Raw genomic sequence first — 15474 nt, 5'->3', positions numbered from 1 at the left:
GTCTTAAAAAAAAAAAAAAAGAAATTTAGGCTTTTCTGGGGCACCTGGGTGGCTCAGTTGTTAAGCATCTGCCTTCGGCCCAGGGCGTGATCCCAGGGTCCTGGGATCGAGCCCCACATCGGGCTCCCTGCTCCGCTGGGAGCCTGCTTCTTCCTCTCTCACTCCCCCTGCTGTTCCCTCTCTCGCTGGCTGTCTCTCTCTATCAAATAAATAAAATCTTACCAAAAAAAAGAAATTCAGGCTTCTCTGGGTTAGCTGGCTCTCTCCCCTATTAATTATAAATTTTCCCCTTAGAATATATTTTGTAAAATCTTTCCCTGACACAAAACAGGTGGCTTACCTGGCCAACCTCTTCCCTTCAACACCAGATACCTACCTCACTCCAGTCATCATCACTGAGGGTCTTCTCTGTACCTTTCTAGACACTGCAGGATGAGCAGGAGACGGTGCCACGTCTCAGCTGCCAGGAACAGAGCCATCGGCCAACACAGGTCAGCCCTTTAGAAAGCACAGGCTCAGCAGTGGACACCAGGGTCAGGCCTAACATTGCCCTGTCTTCTCCTCTGAATGGGGAGGGTGAGAGCAGCCCAGGTTGGTGGCCCCAGGTTTAGCTGTCATGGAATCCTGTCCCTTCCCTGCACCACTTTTCTTCTGCGGGAGTCTCTACCTCTGTGTTCCTGGCATGGCCCAGGAGAATTGAGAGGTTCCCTCCATGACCTCTTCCTTCCCCGTGCAGGGCTCATCCAGCTAGGTCATTCACATGTGTGTTCTCTCTTTATAGTTCCCTATAGGGAGCAGGCTGGACTCTTCTTGGCCTGGCACAAGCCCAGATGCTGATGGAGGCCTTCTCACGGAGCTCCAGCTGAGGTAGGCAAGGGGGAGGCTAACCCAGGACTCTTGCCCCAGCAGCAGTCGTCCCTAAGTCCCTGGGAGGGGAGAGTGTTGCTGCTTTCCTGGCACTGGGACCCCTGCACTCCCCCACCCCAGCCCTGCCTCTCCCTCGATGGGCCTCAGTAGGGAGCCGAGCCCTGTCTTTCAAACTGTGCATACCCCTGCTCCCTGCAAATGAAGAACTGATGATCCTTGATCTACAGCGAAACCAGTCTCCCCCCCCAGGACCCCTGGGATAATACCCCAGTTCCATAGGTTGTTTTAACATACTACGTGTGTTTTTCTGGAGAGAGGATCTAGAGCTTACCCTGAATCTCTGTGGAAGGGAAGGGACCCAGACAGGGATAAAAACCATTGGCCTTTGCCTGTCCCCACTCTGGCATCCAGAGGGCCTCCAGAGTTCCTGACTTGTTCCTGATTTGTCCTATCTCCTCACTTGGCTCAGTGCCCTGAGGCAGGCTGCTTTCCCTCCTGCAGGCCATGGAGTGTGTGTCTGTGTGTTGGGGGTCCTGTCTCCACCCCAGAGCCTTACAGCCCATCACCTCCCTTTGTGTCCTCTCTCCCAGCCCTGCCAGCCGTTAGCACTGGGTGACAGTCCTCTGCTGTTACCTTGTACTTGAACCGGCCTCTCTGCAGAGGCTGCGGCTTATCGATTATTCATGGCCAAGTTTCTGTTTCTGTCTGGCAAGTGGTGTGGAGGAGGGGTGAGGGACACAGCCCTTGGCAGTGTGTTTCTCCTCTTTCTCCTCCTCCGCGTAGACGTGGCTACGTTCCCACCTCCCGCTCATGCACTCATTTGTACATCATACCTGCTGTACCACTTGTTGCCCCCACACACACACACACACACACGCCCGCCCTTCACAGGGATCAGAGGCAGTTTAGCTAGAGTAGCCCTACTATTGTTTGAGCAAAGAGAAGGGAGATTCATGTCTGAATCTCCAGTGGCCTCTGATATGACCCACACGGACGTCTGCAAGCCCCCCAGGCAGGTCCTCGGTCTGGTTCAGGCCGGCATGCCATCTCAGGGTGACTGAAGTGGGTGGAGCAGAACTGGAATTTCTGTAGACAGCCCAGGAGACACTGCCACGCTGGGGTGGAGGAGGGTTTAGGAACAGCTGTTGGCCTGGATCCAGGAGGGCAGCCCTCTGCCCACATCCGCAGGCCGCGTGCATTAGATACAGTGGGTCCTGTGGTTCATTTACCCTTTCCATAGATACTAATGCCATCCAGTGCCAGCTCTTCTAGGAACTGCTCTGGGCACGGGGGAGACGGTGTGGAACAAAACACACAGCTTCCATCTGGTGGGGGTGGGAGGGTGAGAGACAAGCAAATTAGTCAGATGGTGGAGTGTTGAAGAGAAAAAGACAGTGAGGAAGGGGTTAAAATTTTAACGTGGTGATCAGGGAAGGCTCCCTCCCCCCACCAGGAGTAGACATGGGGGAAAGAACATTCCAGGGCCCCCAGAAGTGCTCAGGGAACAGCCAGGAATTCAGTGCGGCTGGAGCAGGGGGGAAGGGGAAGAAGAGGGAGGGGATGGGGGTCTGGAGGTGCTGGCAGATGGTGCAGGGGCTTCGGGGAGGGATGCTGGGCTGGGTTTCTATTTTTACAGCCCACCCCACCCCACCCCAGTGCTGAAGGGGAGACAGGCTGTAGGGGCAGGGAGGCTGTGGCAACTGTCCAGACAAGGACTGAGGTGGTGGGGAGAAGAGGCTAGATTCTGGGTGTGCTTTTGATGGTAAAGCCAGCTGGGTTGGCCATCAGGGCTCTGCCTCTGGTGGCTTCCTATCTGGAAAAGGTATTACTATCTGGAGAAGACAGCTCCAGGCCCAGCAAAAGCCCCCAGAACAGAGTTTGGCAGAGCTGTCCAGTGAGGGCAGACCTCCTGTCTTCCCTCCTTTCCCTGCCAGGACCCGCGTGGGGATCAAGGCCTGTGAAGCCGCCAGGTTGGAGGATGCAACAGACACCGTGCAGGGTCTTGTCGTTGAGCTCTCCAGCCTGAAGTAAGCACGGGGCTGGGATCCACGGAGGAATGGGCTGAGAGGGGTGGAGGAGATGAGGCCTTGGGGGATGGTAGGTAGGGTCCAGAGCCTACATCTGCCTCTGTGTGTGTCCAAGACCTGTAAGTGTCCATGTGTGCGAGCTTGTGTGGGAATAGGAGAACTTGTGCCCGAATAGGAGGTGTGGTCCCCACTTGGGTGTCTGGTGGAGCACAAACAGCTCTTGTTGATGCTTCCATGCAGCCGACTGGTCATGAGCACCCACCGGGACCTGGAGGCCTTCAAGCGCCTCAGCTACCGGAAGGCGAGGCTGGCAGGGAAAGCCCCGGCACCCTACACATCCAAGGGGGCTGGGAATCTCCCTCCAGGGGAGCGGTCCTGGAGGGATTTGTAGATTACTTCCAGACCACCTCAGGAGCGCCTGGTGTGCACACGTGCGCAAGCTCACAGCGCCTGTGCGTGTTTGCTCTGCGCTGGCCCCCAGAAGTGCTGCTGCCAAACAGCTGGGAACAATCCCTCAGCAGACCCTGGAAACCCTACAGGACCCTGTGTGCCCCCCGGTTTATCCTATAAGATGCTCCAGCAGGTCCTAGTGGGCCCCAGAAGCCTCCCCTCAGACAACCCGGAAGTCAGCTTCCCATGGGAAACATAAGAGGCCAGGCCCATGTCAACAGCCTCCCTTGGGAGTCACTGAGGGACGGAACTTGATCACCCCTGGGGCGATAGCAAAGGCCACAGGCAGGAGGCTGGAGGCAGGCAGCAGGAGGCTGGCTGTGCCCCCCTCCCTCCAGAAGCCAGCTGCTTCTGAGCAGAGCCCAGAGCCACCCAGATGTTTATCTGGATTTGCAAATTTCGCTCTTTAGCTCAGGTTATGGGAGGTTCAGAATTTGTTTCTTTCCTGGCGGAGAAAAGGGCTCCCTTTGTTGGTGATACCTTTGTTTTTCTCCAGATTTCCATTTTATTTCTTCTGGTTAGACCATTAATAAATGATTCCCTAGTGTGGATCTGTGACCTGCTGTTTGGGGTTTGAGGTATTTTCAGTTCCTTAATGTTCCGCCCACAAACCTCCCTAACCACCTCTTTCTCCTTTTACTTCTCATCCTCCCCAGGAAGGCAGGCTGGGCTCCTGCAGGGCCCTGTGAATCAAGGGGTCCCCAGAAGTTACTGAATGTGTAAGAGTCTCCAGGAATGGGTGACTGTGTGTGTGCACATGTGTGTACACATTCAGGCACAGACACCCCCATATCTGTGGAGCAGCAAGCCCACTGAGATTCATAGCTGATTACCCAACTGGAGAGTTGGCAGGTTTGCTTTCAGTTCTCAGATGGGCTCAGATGGCCTTCCCCATCCTCCAAGGCACAAGCTGCTTCTAGGCCCCAGACTGGAAGGACGCAGTCCTGGGGGACTGTTACTGATACAGACAGAGCTAGTACCTGCAGTGTGCTGAGGGCCAGGCCTTATACAACCCTGATGATGTCATAAGCAGGTGCTGTTGCCAAACCCATTTTACAGAACACAGTGCTTCTAAATTGATAACCAAAAGGTTGACCAGACCCGAGACTTTATTAGTCCTTTGGCTGGTGACTCCCATACCCCAATTCCTTCAAAGCAGGTCCCCTCTCCTACTGCCTTCTTAGACCCTGGGATGCACCATGTTGGAGGGAAGTGAGGCAGGGTCAAGGTCCCCCACCACTTCTGGCTGGATGTGTAGCTCCTTCCTTGAACCTGCCAGAACATGCCCATTCTGGTTCCCTGGGTCTCAAGCCCCAGTGGCTCTGGCCTGTACAGTCAGCACTTGCAAACAGCTGGGGGTCGCTGAGATGTTGTGTCCCCTAACTCAATTTGAAACTCTTAGGGCTGCTAAGGAGCCCTCCTCTGTGTCTTCCTTCTCCTGCTCCCCTCCCCTCTCCAAGTCTGGGCAGCAGGCTGTCTTCAAGGGTTGTCTCCCATCCCCAGCTCAACCCAGCCCTCCTCCTTGGGTGGCCTTAGGTCCCAGTTCAAGTCCAAAAGCCAAGGGCAGAGGGACCTGCAGTCCAAATCCTGCTCCCTCTCAATTCTGGGAGACAGTGTGGGCTACTAGGGATGGAGCCCAGGTCCCCAGACCAGCTCTTGGTTTGGGGAAGAAATTGAACTGACACTTGCCACCTGCTGCCCTCTGGAGGCCAGAGGAGCAGACAGGGAGTAGGGATTCCCACAAACACAGCCCTGGCCCAGGAGAACTGAATCACACTACCTGGGAGGTGATGGATCTCCATCTCCCTCCCATTTCTGCCCAAGCAGAGCCAGATCACCTCCGTGGTGCCTCCAGCCCAAGGTCTTGGCTGGCCCAACCCCCCAGGGCATATTCCCATTCTTTGCCTAGCCCTGCCCCTCCCCCCAAGTCCTTCCCTTATCTGAAGGGTCTGGCACGTGACTCCATGGCCCTGGTTCCTGAGGCATCTGTGAGGACCTTAACATTCACTGAGGGCCTCCTTGGTCGGGATGATTTGAGGGAGGAGGAGGGAAAGCTTAGTCTAATTGTCTCTCAATTCCCCTCTCGGATCAGGCCCCCACCTCCAGTGTGGACAGTTCTACCCATTTGGCATGTCATCATGTGAGGGATGGGAGTTTGAAAATACCAGACATCACAGAAATGGCTTCATGGCGCTAACCTGGCAGCGAGTGCCGTGCTCAGAAGTGCTGGGCTGGGGTGACCCTCAAAACCCCACAGTCACCCTCTGGTGCCCACTTCCATCTCAGCATAAAGCAGCTCACCCAGTGCTCCAGGATGAACCAAAATGCAAATAACAGGTGGGGAGAGTGGCGGTCAGAATAACATGCGGGGGCTGGTAGGTGCAGCCAGGATAGAAAAGAGGTGCCCCAGCCCCTCTGGACCTGTTCACGCTACCTCATCCCAAGACCTGGCCTATTACGCTGATCCATTCATAAGCATTTATTGAGCGCTGACTGGGTGCCCAGTGCTGGGGAAGGAGGGCCAGGGTGCCTGACGGCCACCTCCTTCCTGATGGAGACTCTTTCAGCTGTGCTCCCAGGCCCTGCTTTCTTACCAGGCCTCCAGGCTGGGGCAAGGGCCCAGGGGCAGGTCCTTGCAAGGTGGATCTTCCCCCAAAATACATCTTCCATCAAGTCTGGGTCCCCACACCCAAGGGAAGGCAGCATCTCCATCCTCCCTGCACCGGTCTCCTAGGCAGAAGTGGAGGGGCAGCAGGAAGAAGGCGAGGGTCCAGAAGACTTCCCCGTACCTTTGGAACCTGGATTTTAAAAGTGGAAAGGAAAAGGAGAAAAACAGTAACAGGGTATGATTCAATGCTCCCAAAGTACAGGTTCAAACTTCAGGGCTGTTGGGGCTCTGGCGCCACCTGGGGGCTGCTCCTGGAATAGCACCCCTGTGACACTCCAGGCCCTGCCCATCCAGGGTGGGACCCAGAGCTGGACACAAAGCGCAGAAACTCTAACTCTGGCTGACTGTGCTGCCCCCTTGCGGCCGCAGGGCTCTGGGGACCCCAGATCTGTTACACCAGAATATTACTGGAGGCTGGCCTTTCTACCAGTATGGTGGTGAGAGCTGCTCAACCCCCCACCCTCCATGCCTGGGGAAGGGAACTTCCCTGTTCCCACCAACTGAAGAGGAAAAAAAAAATTTGAGACCATCATCTCTGTGTCCCTTCGGCTTTCCCCACCTCCCAGGCCGACCTCACTGAATCTCTTGGGGGAATAGTATCTACTCATGGAGGCACTCAATTCTTCTAACAAATGTTCACTGCACAGCTGCTGGCGGTGAGGGTGGGGTTGTCCCGCCCAGTCACCTCCCTCATGGAGCTCACACTCTGATGGGGAGCCTGTACCCACAAAATGCACTCAAAAGGGCAGCAATATGGCCCAGTCAGACCCACCTCCCCTGCTGACTGACTTGCGCAAAGACAAAGTTGCTAAAACAATTTCTGTTTTAAAACCCCACAGGAGCTGAGCCTTTCACATCTATAATAACCCCTGCCGTGTAGGCTCTAGCTGCTGGAAGCCTGCAGCCTGCCTGCTCCCCGGCCTTCGCACAAGGCTGGGAACTCCTTAGAAATGCAGGTCCTGGGGCCCCACCCAGACTTGCAGAATACCTGCAGCATTGGGATGCACATTTGATGAGACTGGGTGACCCCACGTGGTGGGCCAAGCGGTGTGGGGAGAGCCAGACCTCAGGGAGGCTTCACCTAAAGATCTCGTAAGCTTTCGCCCCAGCTGCCCTTCTGAGCTGATCCACACACGGCAAACTCCCGATGTTCCTCTTCAACCGTACATTTCCCCAGGTGCCAGGCCTTTCTTCCTCCTTGCTGCCGTGGACACCTCTGCCTGGAGGACTAGTGCCCTGCCTTCCAACACTCTTAAATCTGTCCCCACAGTCCAACCGGTCGGCCGCAATCTAGCACACTCTAACATGCAAACCTGGTCTTGTCCCTCCCGTGGTTCCCTAGTACCCAAGTCCAAGACCTTTAGGCCCTTCCGCTGTCCCCCAAATCTCTGACGCCTCTCTCTCTACCACACATGCACACACATTTTGTTCCATATACACTGAACTTCACCAAATTCCTCAACGAGCCCCAGTGCCTGGGCCACACTTCTAGCACTCCATCAAACCGAATTAAACTTCCAAAAGTCATTTCCTTCGGGAAGCCCTCCTGGACCCCTTCATCTGAATCAGGTGCTTCCTCTAGATTCCTCCATTCAGCACTCATCACACTGTTTTAACTGTCATTCTACCTTTTTCCATTGCTGGTACAGCCCAGCACTTGGCACAAGACACACACAAGCTATTTGGCAAATGAGTGAACAAAGGAGGAGCCATGAGGAAGCTGGGGTTCAGAGAGGCTGAGAACTTCTCTCAGGCTGCACAGCTCCTAAGTGCCAAACAGGATTGGAGCCCCTGCTGTACCTAACCGCAGATCCGTCCTGAGTCCCCATAGCCTCCCTGACAGAGCACCCCGTGCCTGGAAAAGGATACCACCTTCCCCATGGGCCCAGAGAGGTCCGCTGCCCAAGGCCACAAGTTATTCCCAGCCCCAGCTTATTCACACGGGGCAACACTTCTAGAATATTGTTCTAAGTCTTCTACACTGATTATCTCCCCCCAACCCTCTAAAGTGGGCACCGGGGTTAATCCTACTTCACAGAGGCCCCAAGGGCTTAGCCACAAGCCCAGTGCCGCCCCCTCCACAGCGGGCCACCCCAGGCACCTGCACACGCTGCTGCTGCTGCTGCTGCTCCTGTTCCCGCTCGGCGATTCCCTGCGTCCTGCATCCTTGCCTTGTCAGGCCGGGAGACCTTCTTGCCAGCTGAGTTGCGGGTGGTGTAGCTGTAGACAGAGGTGTAGCCCTGGCCGGTGAGCGGGCAGAAACGGCGCGTGTGGGCACGGTCGCGCGTGGCACCGCACTGGGGGCACACGTAGTCACGCAGGATAGGACACAGCACTCGGCCCGCCTCATCCTTGAGCACATGGGACTGGTAGATGGCCCGGGACTCGCCGTTGTGTTTGCAGAAAGAGCACAGGCGTTCAGGAGCTGGTGAAGATTCCGGGCTGGGCCTCCGAGCCTCTGGTCCTGGAGCTGGCTGTGGCTGGGGGTCCGGCCTGGTTTCAGGCTCCTCTTCCCCACGCAGAGCCCCCACCAGACGTGCCAAACCCAGGTAATCTGTCCATAGGTCGAAGGTTCCCATAGCTGGGCAATGTGTGCCAGGCAGAGGGGGAAAGAGAATAAACCCTGCCTGCCCAAAGCTCGTCTTTCTACCCCTTCCTCTCTGCCCCTCCCTTCCCTTCTCTGGAGCCTACGAGTCTGGGCTGTCAGTTCCCTCCTTATACCTCCAAGGGGGTGTGAAGGGGGAGGAGCAGGCTGTGGGAGGTTCCTTATTGTCACAGGGGGGCTTACTGCTGCTCCCCCATAAATGCACCTGCCAAGGGATACATGATCTCTGAGTGGGCTGGGGGCAATGGGGGGTGACAGAACACAGGCTGCAGGGGGCACCCACAATTAGGAGGGCTTAGCCACAAGCCACCCCCCAGAGGGCATTGGGAGGGCTACCCCTGCCTACCCCTCCTTGGAGGAGGCCTGTGAGGCCTGCCTCTCCTGCCCCACAGGGTGATGGAGAGGGGGTGGAAGCCCCACCCCAAAGACAAGCATTGATATAGTCAGCAACTTAGTAACTTCTTTCTTCCTTCCCTTGGGCTGGGGGAGGAGCCAGGTGCCCCTGGGCTCTTTGGGGAAAGGGGGAGCTACTGATGCTCCAATTGTCTCAGGAAGGGGGATGGTGCCAGGCACATGGGCGGGAAAGGACAAGGATTAAGGCCCCTAGCTCAGTCTCCCTCAGGGAGCTTTCATGCCCATCATCTCAGTGGAACCCCCATTTAATGGATGAACTCATTGAGGTATAAGGCCACCTGTCCATACTTATTCACAAACACAAAAACCTATCTCCCCCATCCAGTTACCTTAGCCCGCAAGGCTAGGTGTTGGCCCTGGGGTGGACAGGAGGTGAGACAAAACATTATGGGAGGCACAGAGGCACAGGCTGGGCTAATGGGGGGGACCCCCAGCTCTCACCAGTGCCTCAATCCTCACCCCCTCAAATGAGACCTCCAGGAGTTACCCAGGTGGGGTAGAGACTGGCAGATGGAGGGATCAGCAGGCACCAAGGTGCTAAGTGGGCGCACAATCGAGGGTAAAGCAGGGGTCTGTGGGCGCTGGGCAAGGAAAGGGAGAAAGCTGGGCCCAGGACTTGGACACGGAGAAAAGGGGCTATGCTGCCTGCCCACCCCATCCACCCCATCCACCCCATCCACCCATCCATCCAACCATCCATCCATCCATCCATCCATCCATCCATCCATCCATCCATCCAAGAAACCTTTACTGAGCCTTCTGAGAACGGGGCTCACCAAGTCCTCAGAAAGATTTTTCAGGTGCCCAGCCCTGAGCCTGTGATCTGTCCCCCAAACTACCACCCCCCACACACACCCAAGGATTTATTCGCCAAATCAGGCCTGTGTCCATCAGTATCCCAGATGCCAGCTCTCCTCAAGGGGTGAGAGGCTAAGGTCAAGGCATTGTATGAGTGGGTCTTGTCCCCTAGCCTATTCCCCTCAGTGTCCGGCCCAGCCACAGTGACATTCATCCCTCGGTGGGTCTGGCCTCCGTCCTCACAACCCACCGACAACAATGAATGTTGATTGTGACCTTCGCTGTGGCCTAAAGAAGGGGATGCTCAGGTTGGATCTGGGAGATACCCTGGCCCCCCAGATCTGGAAGGTAGGGGTCATGATGGGTGGATGGCAGTTCCAGGCCTCGGGGTCCACTCAACGGTCGATGGTTTGCCTGAGCTGCCCAAACTCACCGACAGGTTGAATGTTCCCCCAAACCCTTGGCAACTTCTAGCGGCCAAGACGGGGGCGGGGGGGGGGGGGGGGNGGGGGGGCAGAAAACCCAGATAGTGTGGGGAAGGAGAGAGGAGGGAGGGAGGGACTTATTGACTCAGTAAGTCAGCAAGCAGGACCTGGAAAAAGCACAAGATAAATATAAATAATAATAACTGTAGATATTTATGTAGCCTTTGCTACACAGATGTAGCAGTACTGGACGCTGGGCTTGCTTCCTGACTCATTTACTCAAATCATCTTCAAAACGGCCCTAGAGGTGCAGATTACTCCTATTTGTCAGTTTGGGAGTCTGAGGCCAAAGAGCAACGCTAGTGTGAGGCAAAGGAGAGATTCCTAGTGGCCCCAAGACGTCTGGGTGCCTGGCGGTTATTGCCTTATTGCCCCCGGGACATCGATGCAACAAAGAGATAAACAAGTCATTTTAATACAATGTAATACCTTCTGTGAGTCTCTGTGTTCCGGCACTATTGTTTATGAATCACAACAACCCCGGGGGGTTGTTCCCCTTTGCAAATGCGGGGCCAGCAGTGGGGCCACTGCCAGGCCCACCCCAGGGTCCACTTGCCCACCGGACCAGGGAGAAGTCAGAGGACTAGAGGAGACACCCACTGGCCACCTGGAGGGTCTCGACATCTGAATTCAGGCCCTTCTGAGGTTAGTGCCCATGGACGCAGCGACGCGGGGGCTGCCCCCATGATGTGGGGGTACAGGGTCACTCACCCTTGGGCTTCAAACCAGGCGTCAGTCAAATCCCTGCTCGAACTCCGCCTACGCCAAGATGCTGCCCCTCCCTATTCCCTCAGCTGTAAAACGGGGCCCCGAGTCCCTCCCTCCAGGGGCCCGCAGATTTGGGCGCCCGTTCCCTGGGGTCCCCCCGTACGCAGTTTCAGGAAAGGCCGCCCCCAACCTGGATCTGGGGACCCCCGGGGATTGCCTGGGGAGGAGGCCTTCAAATGTCCAGTCCCTTTCCACTTCCCTGGGGAATATTGAGCCCTAAAGGAACCCCCTGGAGTAACCCTAAGGGGGATCAGGGATCCCAAGTGTGCTGAGCTTAAGTGAACCCCAAAACGCCCCCTGGCGGAGGCAGACTGAGCTAGCACAACTCTCCTTGCCTGGTTCCCGAGATCCCCACCCAGAGCCTGCCCGCAGAGACCCGCCCCTCAGAAGCCACCGACCCAGGCCCTTCCTAAAACCTGCCCCTGAATGTCCACCACCGACAGGTGGCCTGTTCTGAGGGCCCGTCCCCTAAAGCCCTCCCGTATAGACTCCCATGGAGCCCGCCCCCAAGCTCAACCTTCATAAAACCGCCTTCTAAGCCTATCTTCAAAAAGCCCAGCTCTCTTAAGGCCTGCCCCCCAGACCCCGTCCTCAGAACCCACCCCTTCTCCGCACACTGCTGGCCTTAGGAGCACCTAAGGCCACTGAGCCCCGCCCCTCAGGACCCTCCTCTGAAGCCTGCCTGCCTAGATCCCCATAGACCATGTCCCTACAGAGTCCCCAGAGCCATTCCCTTGAAGCCCAACCACCCTAAGGCCCACTGCGACAGGACCTGTCCCCAGATAGGAACCCCGCAGCACCAGACCCCCGAAACACTCGTTTTTTTTTTTTTTTTTTTTTTTTTCCCCCCCCCCCCCCCCCGTGGAATTCCCTTACCTCTTTAAGTCCCTTCCATAGAGCCCACCCCTCTTGCCCCTGGGCAGGAGTCCAGTCACGTTCCCACACCTGTCTGGAGTTCAGAGTAGGGAGCCCTCCCCCACCGTCCATCAACCCAGCCAACAGGGCCCCCATTCAGGCGATGGGGTGAGGTCTCCCGTTTGCCAGGCTCAGAATATCTAGGTCCTTCTAAGGGAGCATGTGGGGTCTCCTGCCTTGAAGATCAAAGTCCTAAAGAGCAGAATGCCTAGAACTGTTGGGGAGAAGGGTGTTTTGGGAGGGCAGGGTTACAACAATGATGCTTTACAATACACCAGTCTATTACTGGGATACCCATTGTATTGCTGAGGATAATGAGGCTCTGAGATTTTGGAACAGAATTCACCCAGGTTCCTCAAATCTTTGTTTGTGATGACTATGGAGCTAGAATGAGGGGTCATCAGGCATGAGGTACTGGACATATTGGTGGGGGACTCCTCAAGACACCCTTTTCCTTCTGTGCCTCCTCTCTGGCTTGCTTCCTTGAAGGCTCTGACCTTGACCTACCAAGGAGGGAAGTCTCTAGAAGGGTTGATCTTAAGAAAAGGGAAGGACATCAGAGGGTGCCTGGTCTGGATGGTCAGAGCTGGGATAAGAAGGCAAGAAAGGAAGGGGTGGGAGGAAACCCGCAGCCCCTCCCAGCCCTATGGGGGAGGGGCTGCCTGGGGCCTCTCCTGGGTCTGACTGTCCGCCTTTGTCTGCGGTGATCAGTGCAGGCTTCTGCCCTTGCCCTTGGTGTCTGTCTGTGTCGAGGGCCACTATTCATCTGGGTCTCCCGCTCTGTGTGTGCTCCTGTCTCTGGCTGTCTGGGTCTGCCCGTGTGGGTCTGCCTCTTTACACCTGATCTGTGTCCATCAGCCTGTCCCTTCCATGTCTGGGGCTGGCCCTTGGTGAGGGGTGGCCTCTGGTCTGTCTGCATCTCACTGTCTGGACTTGGGGCCCTTGGGAAGGTAGGAGAGGGGAAGCTGAATCTTCTTCCCATCAAGCATCATGCCTACCAGCCTTCTGGAGGGCCAACTGGGTTTTCCATCTGACTTTGAACCTCAGCATAATGGAGGTGGGGAGCTGCCTCCTCCTACCCCCAACCCCAGGTCTTGGTGCAAGGGAGGAGCACTCTTCAGGGCCTTTTAGCCTTATTCTGCCTCTTCCTGGTCCTTAGTCCTTGGGAGCCCCCCCCCCCNGGGGGTAAGCAGAGCCATCCAGAAGCCACACTGACCTGCCCCCACCCCCAACCTCACCCTGCGCTCCAGGAAGGCAAAGCAGCTGGCATGGGTCTGGGGGTCAGAGTTGAAGGCGAGAGGTCCCAGTGGAGCCAGATGGGGAGACGATGGGTGGAGGCAGCTCTGCTGTCAAGTTGAAGAACAGGGAGCAGGGGCATGAAGTCAGACCCAAGAGCTTCCAGAAGGTGTCTGGCAGCCTGTGTGTTCCTGTATGGATGTCCATGTATGTGTTCCTGTTTGCATGCCCCTGTGTGTATGTCTCAGTGTGCACCCGTCCCTGTGTGTGTCCCCTTGTGTGTGCGGATAGACGTTGGTGGGGGGCGTGCAGGAGGAGCTGGTGAGGGCCTGGCAGACAAAGAGCCCATGATGGAGTGTGTAACAGAAATGCACTTGGGGGTCCCCAAGTGGGGTCCCATTGATGGCCCAGGCTGTGGGGGGGAGGGGGCTCCTCGTTTCCCCGATACCACCATGGCTTCTCAGGTTCCCACCTGCCCTCTCCATGCTATCTTCCTGGCGTCCTCTCCAGCTGCCTGGCCTTTCAGGTGGGGTCCTCAGCCAAGGGATTCATCTGTCCCACCAAGACCTGGGGGCACCCAGTGGGCTGGGAGCCTAAGCTTCTGTCCCAAGGCCACCAGATATGGGGCCCAGGGTTCGGGCAAGAAGGCTCTGGCTTCCCCAGGGCTAGTGTTGGGCCTTGTGGAGGGGCTAGGGCAGGTTGATGGGAAATTCAGACACTTCTGCTGAGGTTCATGGTGCAGGGTGAGCCTGGGTCTGGGTCAGGATGGACTCCATCTGCCAAAACGCAGGTAACAGCTACCGATGGACCCGTTCCCGGGGCGGGGGGGGAGGGCTGCAGGGGGCCTGGGTTCCAAGCTACTCTGGTGGGCTATTCTGGGGGGTTCTGTGGGTGCCTGTATATCCAGGTGGGTGTGTGCTATAGTGGGTGCCTGTCTCTATGCCAGCGATGTCTTTGTGTTGGCACAAGTGTCGGCACTCCCGCGGGCCTCTGTTTGTGTGTGGATGTCAGTGTGACTGTGGGTGTGTGTCAGGCTAATTGTGGGTAATTGCAGGTCGATGTGTGAGCCAGGGTGTGTGGGTGTCTGGCGTCTGTCAGTGTCACTGTGGGTGACTGTAGTCTGTGTGTTAGCTGATTATGGTGCCCCCACCCCCTCACTAAAATGTCAGCTCCGGGAGGGCAGGAAGTTGATCTCTTGCAGCCCGGCACGTAACAGATGCTTAATAAACAAGTGTGGGATTTATGGCCATCCCGGTGACTGCGGATTTCTGCCTGTCCCTGTGTCATTTTCCTGTGGGTCTGTGTGCCATTGTGCAGGTGTTACTCTGTGTGTGTGTTGCTATTATGGTAGGTGTCCAGGGGTATAAGCAAGGGTTAGGGTAGAAGACTACAGCTATAGGTACTGTTGGAGTGTTCATGCCTGTTTGTGGGTGACAGTGTCATAATGGGTGTCTCGGAGGTCAGTTTCACCCCGGGCAACCATGTGTCCGCACGTGCAGCTGTGTTATTGGGGGTCTGCATGTGTGTATGCCACGATATCAGGGTCTGTACAGGCCTTGTACCATCGATGTGTATGTGTGTTCAGTTGCCTGGGTGACCGCGGTGACTGTAGGTCCTGGCTCGGGCAGGCACATGGATGCCAGTTCCTGTGGATAATGGTATCCATCTATAACTGCGTCTGGGCATTTAATATATTTGTGGTAGTCATGGTGACTCTGGGTGACAGCCCTCGCGTGCCCGTGCAACAGTGAGTGTTCTGTGTGTGCGATAGAGAACTATGTGTGTCAGTGTTATATGCAAAGCTGTCTACACTGTAGCCACCGTCTGTCGTGGCTGCATTTTTCAATGTAGCAATGTTTTGCAGCTGTCAGCCGTGGATGTCCTCGTCATTGGGGGTGATGTGTGTGCCCACGTGGCAGTATTATTGTGACTGTGTGTGTGAGTGTATGAGCATTCCTGCAGGCGATGTAATAATGGGGAGGATGTCTGTCCATGTACAAAGTGTGGATTGGGAGACTTGGTCAGGGATTTGGGAGTATCTAAATCTGTGAGTAGTCCAGGGCCGCGTGGAATGGGTGGGAAAGGAGTTGGGGGAAACTGAAGTGCACTGGGGTGCGGGGGGGCACTTCTCAGCTCCTATCAGCCAATGAGGGATCTTCATCCCCCCACCCTCAGCATGCCCACCAGGGCGAAGTCCCTGTGAAAGGGGCCCTGTCGCTTTAAAAGGGCTCCCCAGCAGTG

At 56.3% G+C, this 15474-nt stretch overlaps 2 protein-coding genes across 5 annotated transcripts in view; one reads left to right on the top strand and one right to left on the bottom strand.

The window, feature by feature from the left end:
* C4H19orf57 (chromosome 4 C19orf57 homolog) overlaps positions 1-3901 on the top strand; it is a 20953-nt gene extending 17052 nt beyond the window's left edge. For all 4 annotated transcript variants that reach the window (XM_019801567.2, XM_034657885.1, XM_019801568.2 and 1 more), the window contains 4 exons: positions 423-491; positions 782-867; positions 2802-2894; positions 3135-3901. In XM_019801567.2, coding sequence (XP_019657126.1) covers positions 423-491; positions 782-867; positions 2802-2894; positions 3135-3285 — 399 coding nt within the window. In that variant the 3' untranslated portion in view covers positions 3286-3901. The remainder of the gene's footprint in view (positions 1-422; positions 492-781; positions 868-2801; positions 2895-3134) is intronic.
* Positions 3902-5608: 1707 nt separating this feature from the next.
* On the bottom strand, positions 5609-9729 carry NANOS3 (nanos C2HC-type zinc finger 3). The gene is made up of 2 exons (XM_011227234.3): positions 8114-9729; positions 5609-6142 (listed from the first exon to the last, which is right to left on the bottom strand). Exons 1-2 carry the CDS (start codon positions 8589-8591, stop codon positions 6075-6077), a joined length of 546 nt encoding a protein of 181 aa, XP_011225536.2. The 5' UTR covers positions 8592-9729; the 3' UTR covers positions 5609-6074.
* Between the last annotated feature and the right edge of the window lie 5745 nt (positions 9730-15474).

The sequence above is a fragment of the Ailuropoda melanoleuca genome, chromosome 4 (assembly GCF_002007445.2).
Source record: "Ailuropoda melanoleuca isolate Jingjing chromosome 4, ASM200744v2, whole genome shotgun sequence".
Taxonomy (NCBI): Eukaryota; Metazoa; Chordata; class Mammalia; order Carnivora; family Ursidae; genus Ailuropoda; species Ailuropoda melanoleuca.
The sequence above is the reverse complement of the archived record's forward strand: the minus strand, read 5'-3'. Positions and strand labels throughout refer to the sequence as shown.

Coding starts and splice junctions, on each gene's coding strand:
- NANOS3 (XM_011227234.3), bottom strand. CDS start 8,591: ATGGGAACCTTCGACCTATGGACAGATTACCTGGGTTTGGCACGTCTG. Junction 6,143..8,113: donor AGCAGCAGCAGCGTGTGCAG/GTGCCTGGGGTG, acceptor TTTAAAATCCAG/GTTCCAAAGGTACGGGGAAG.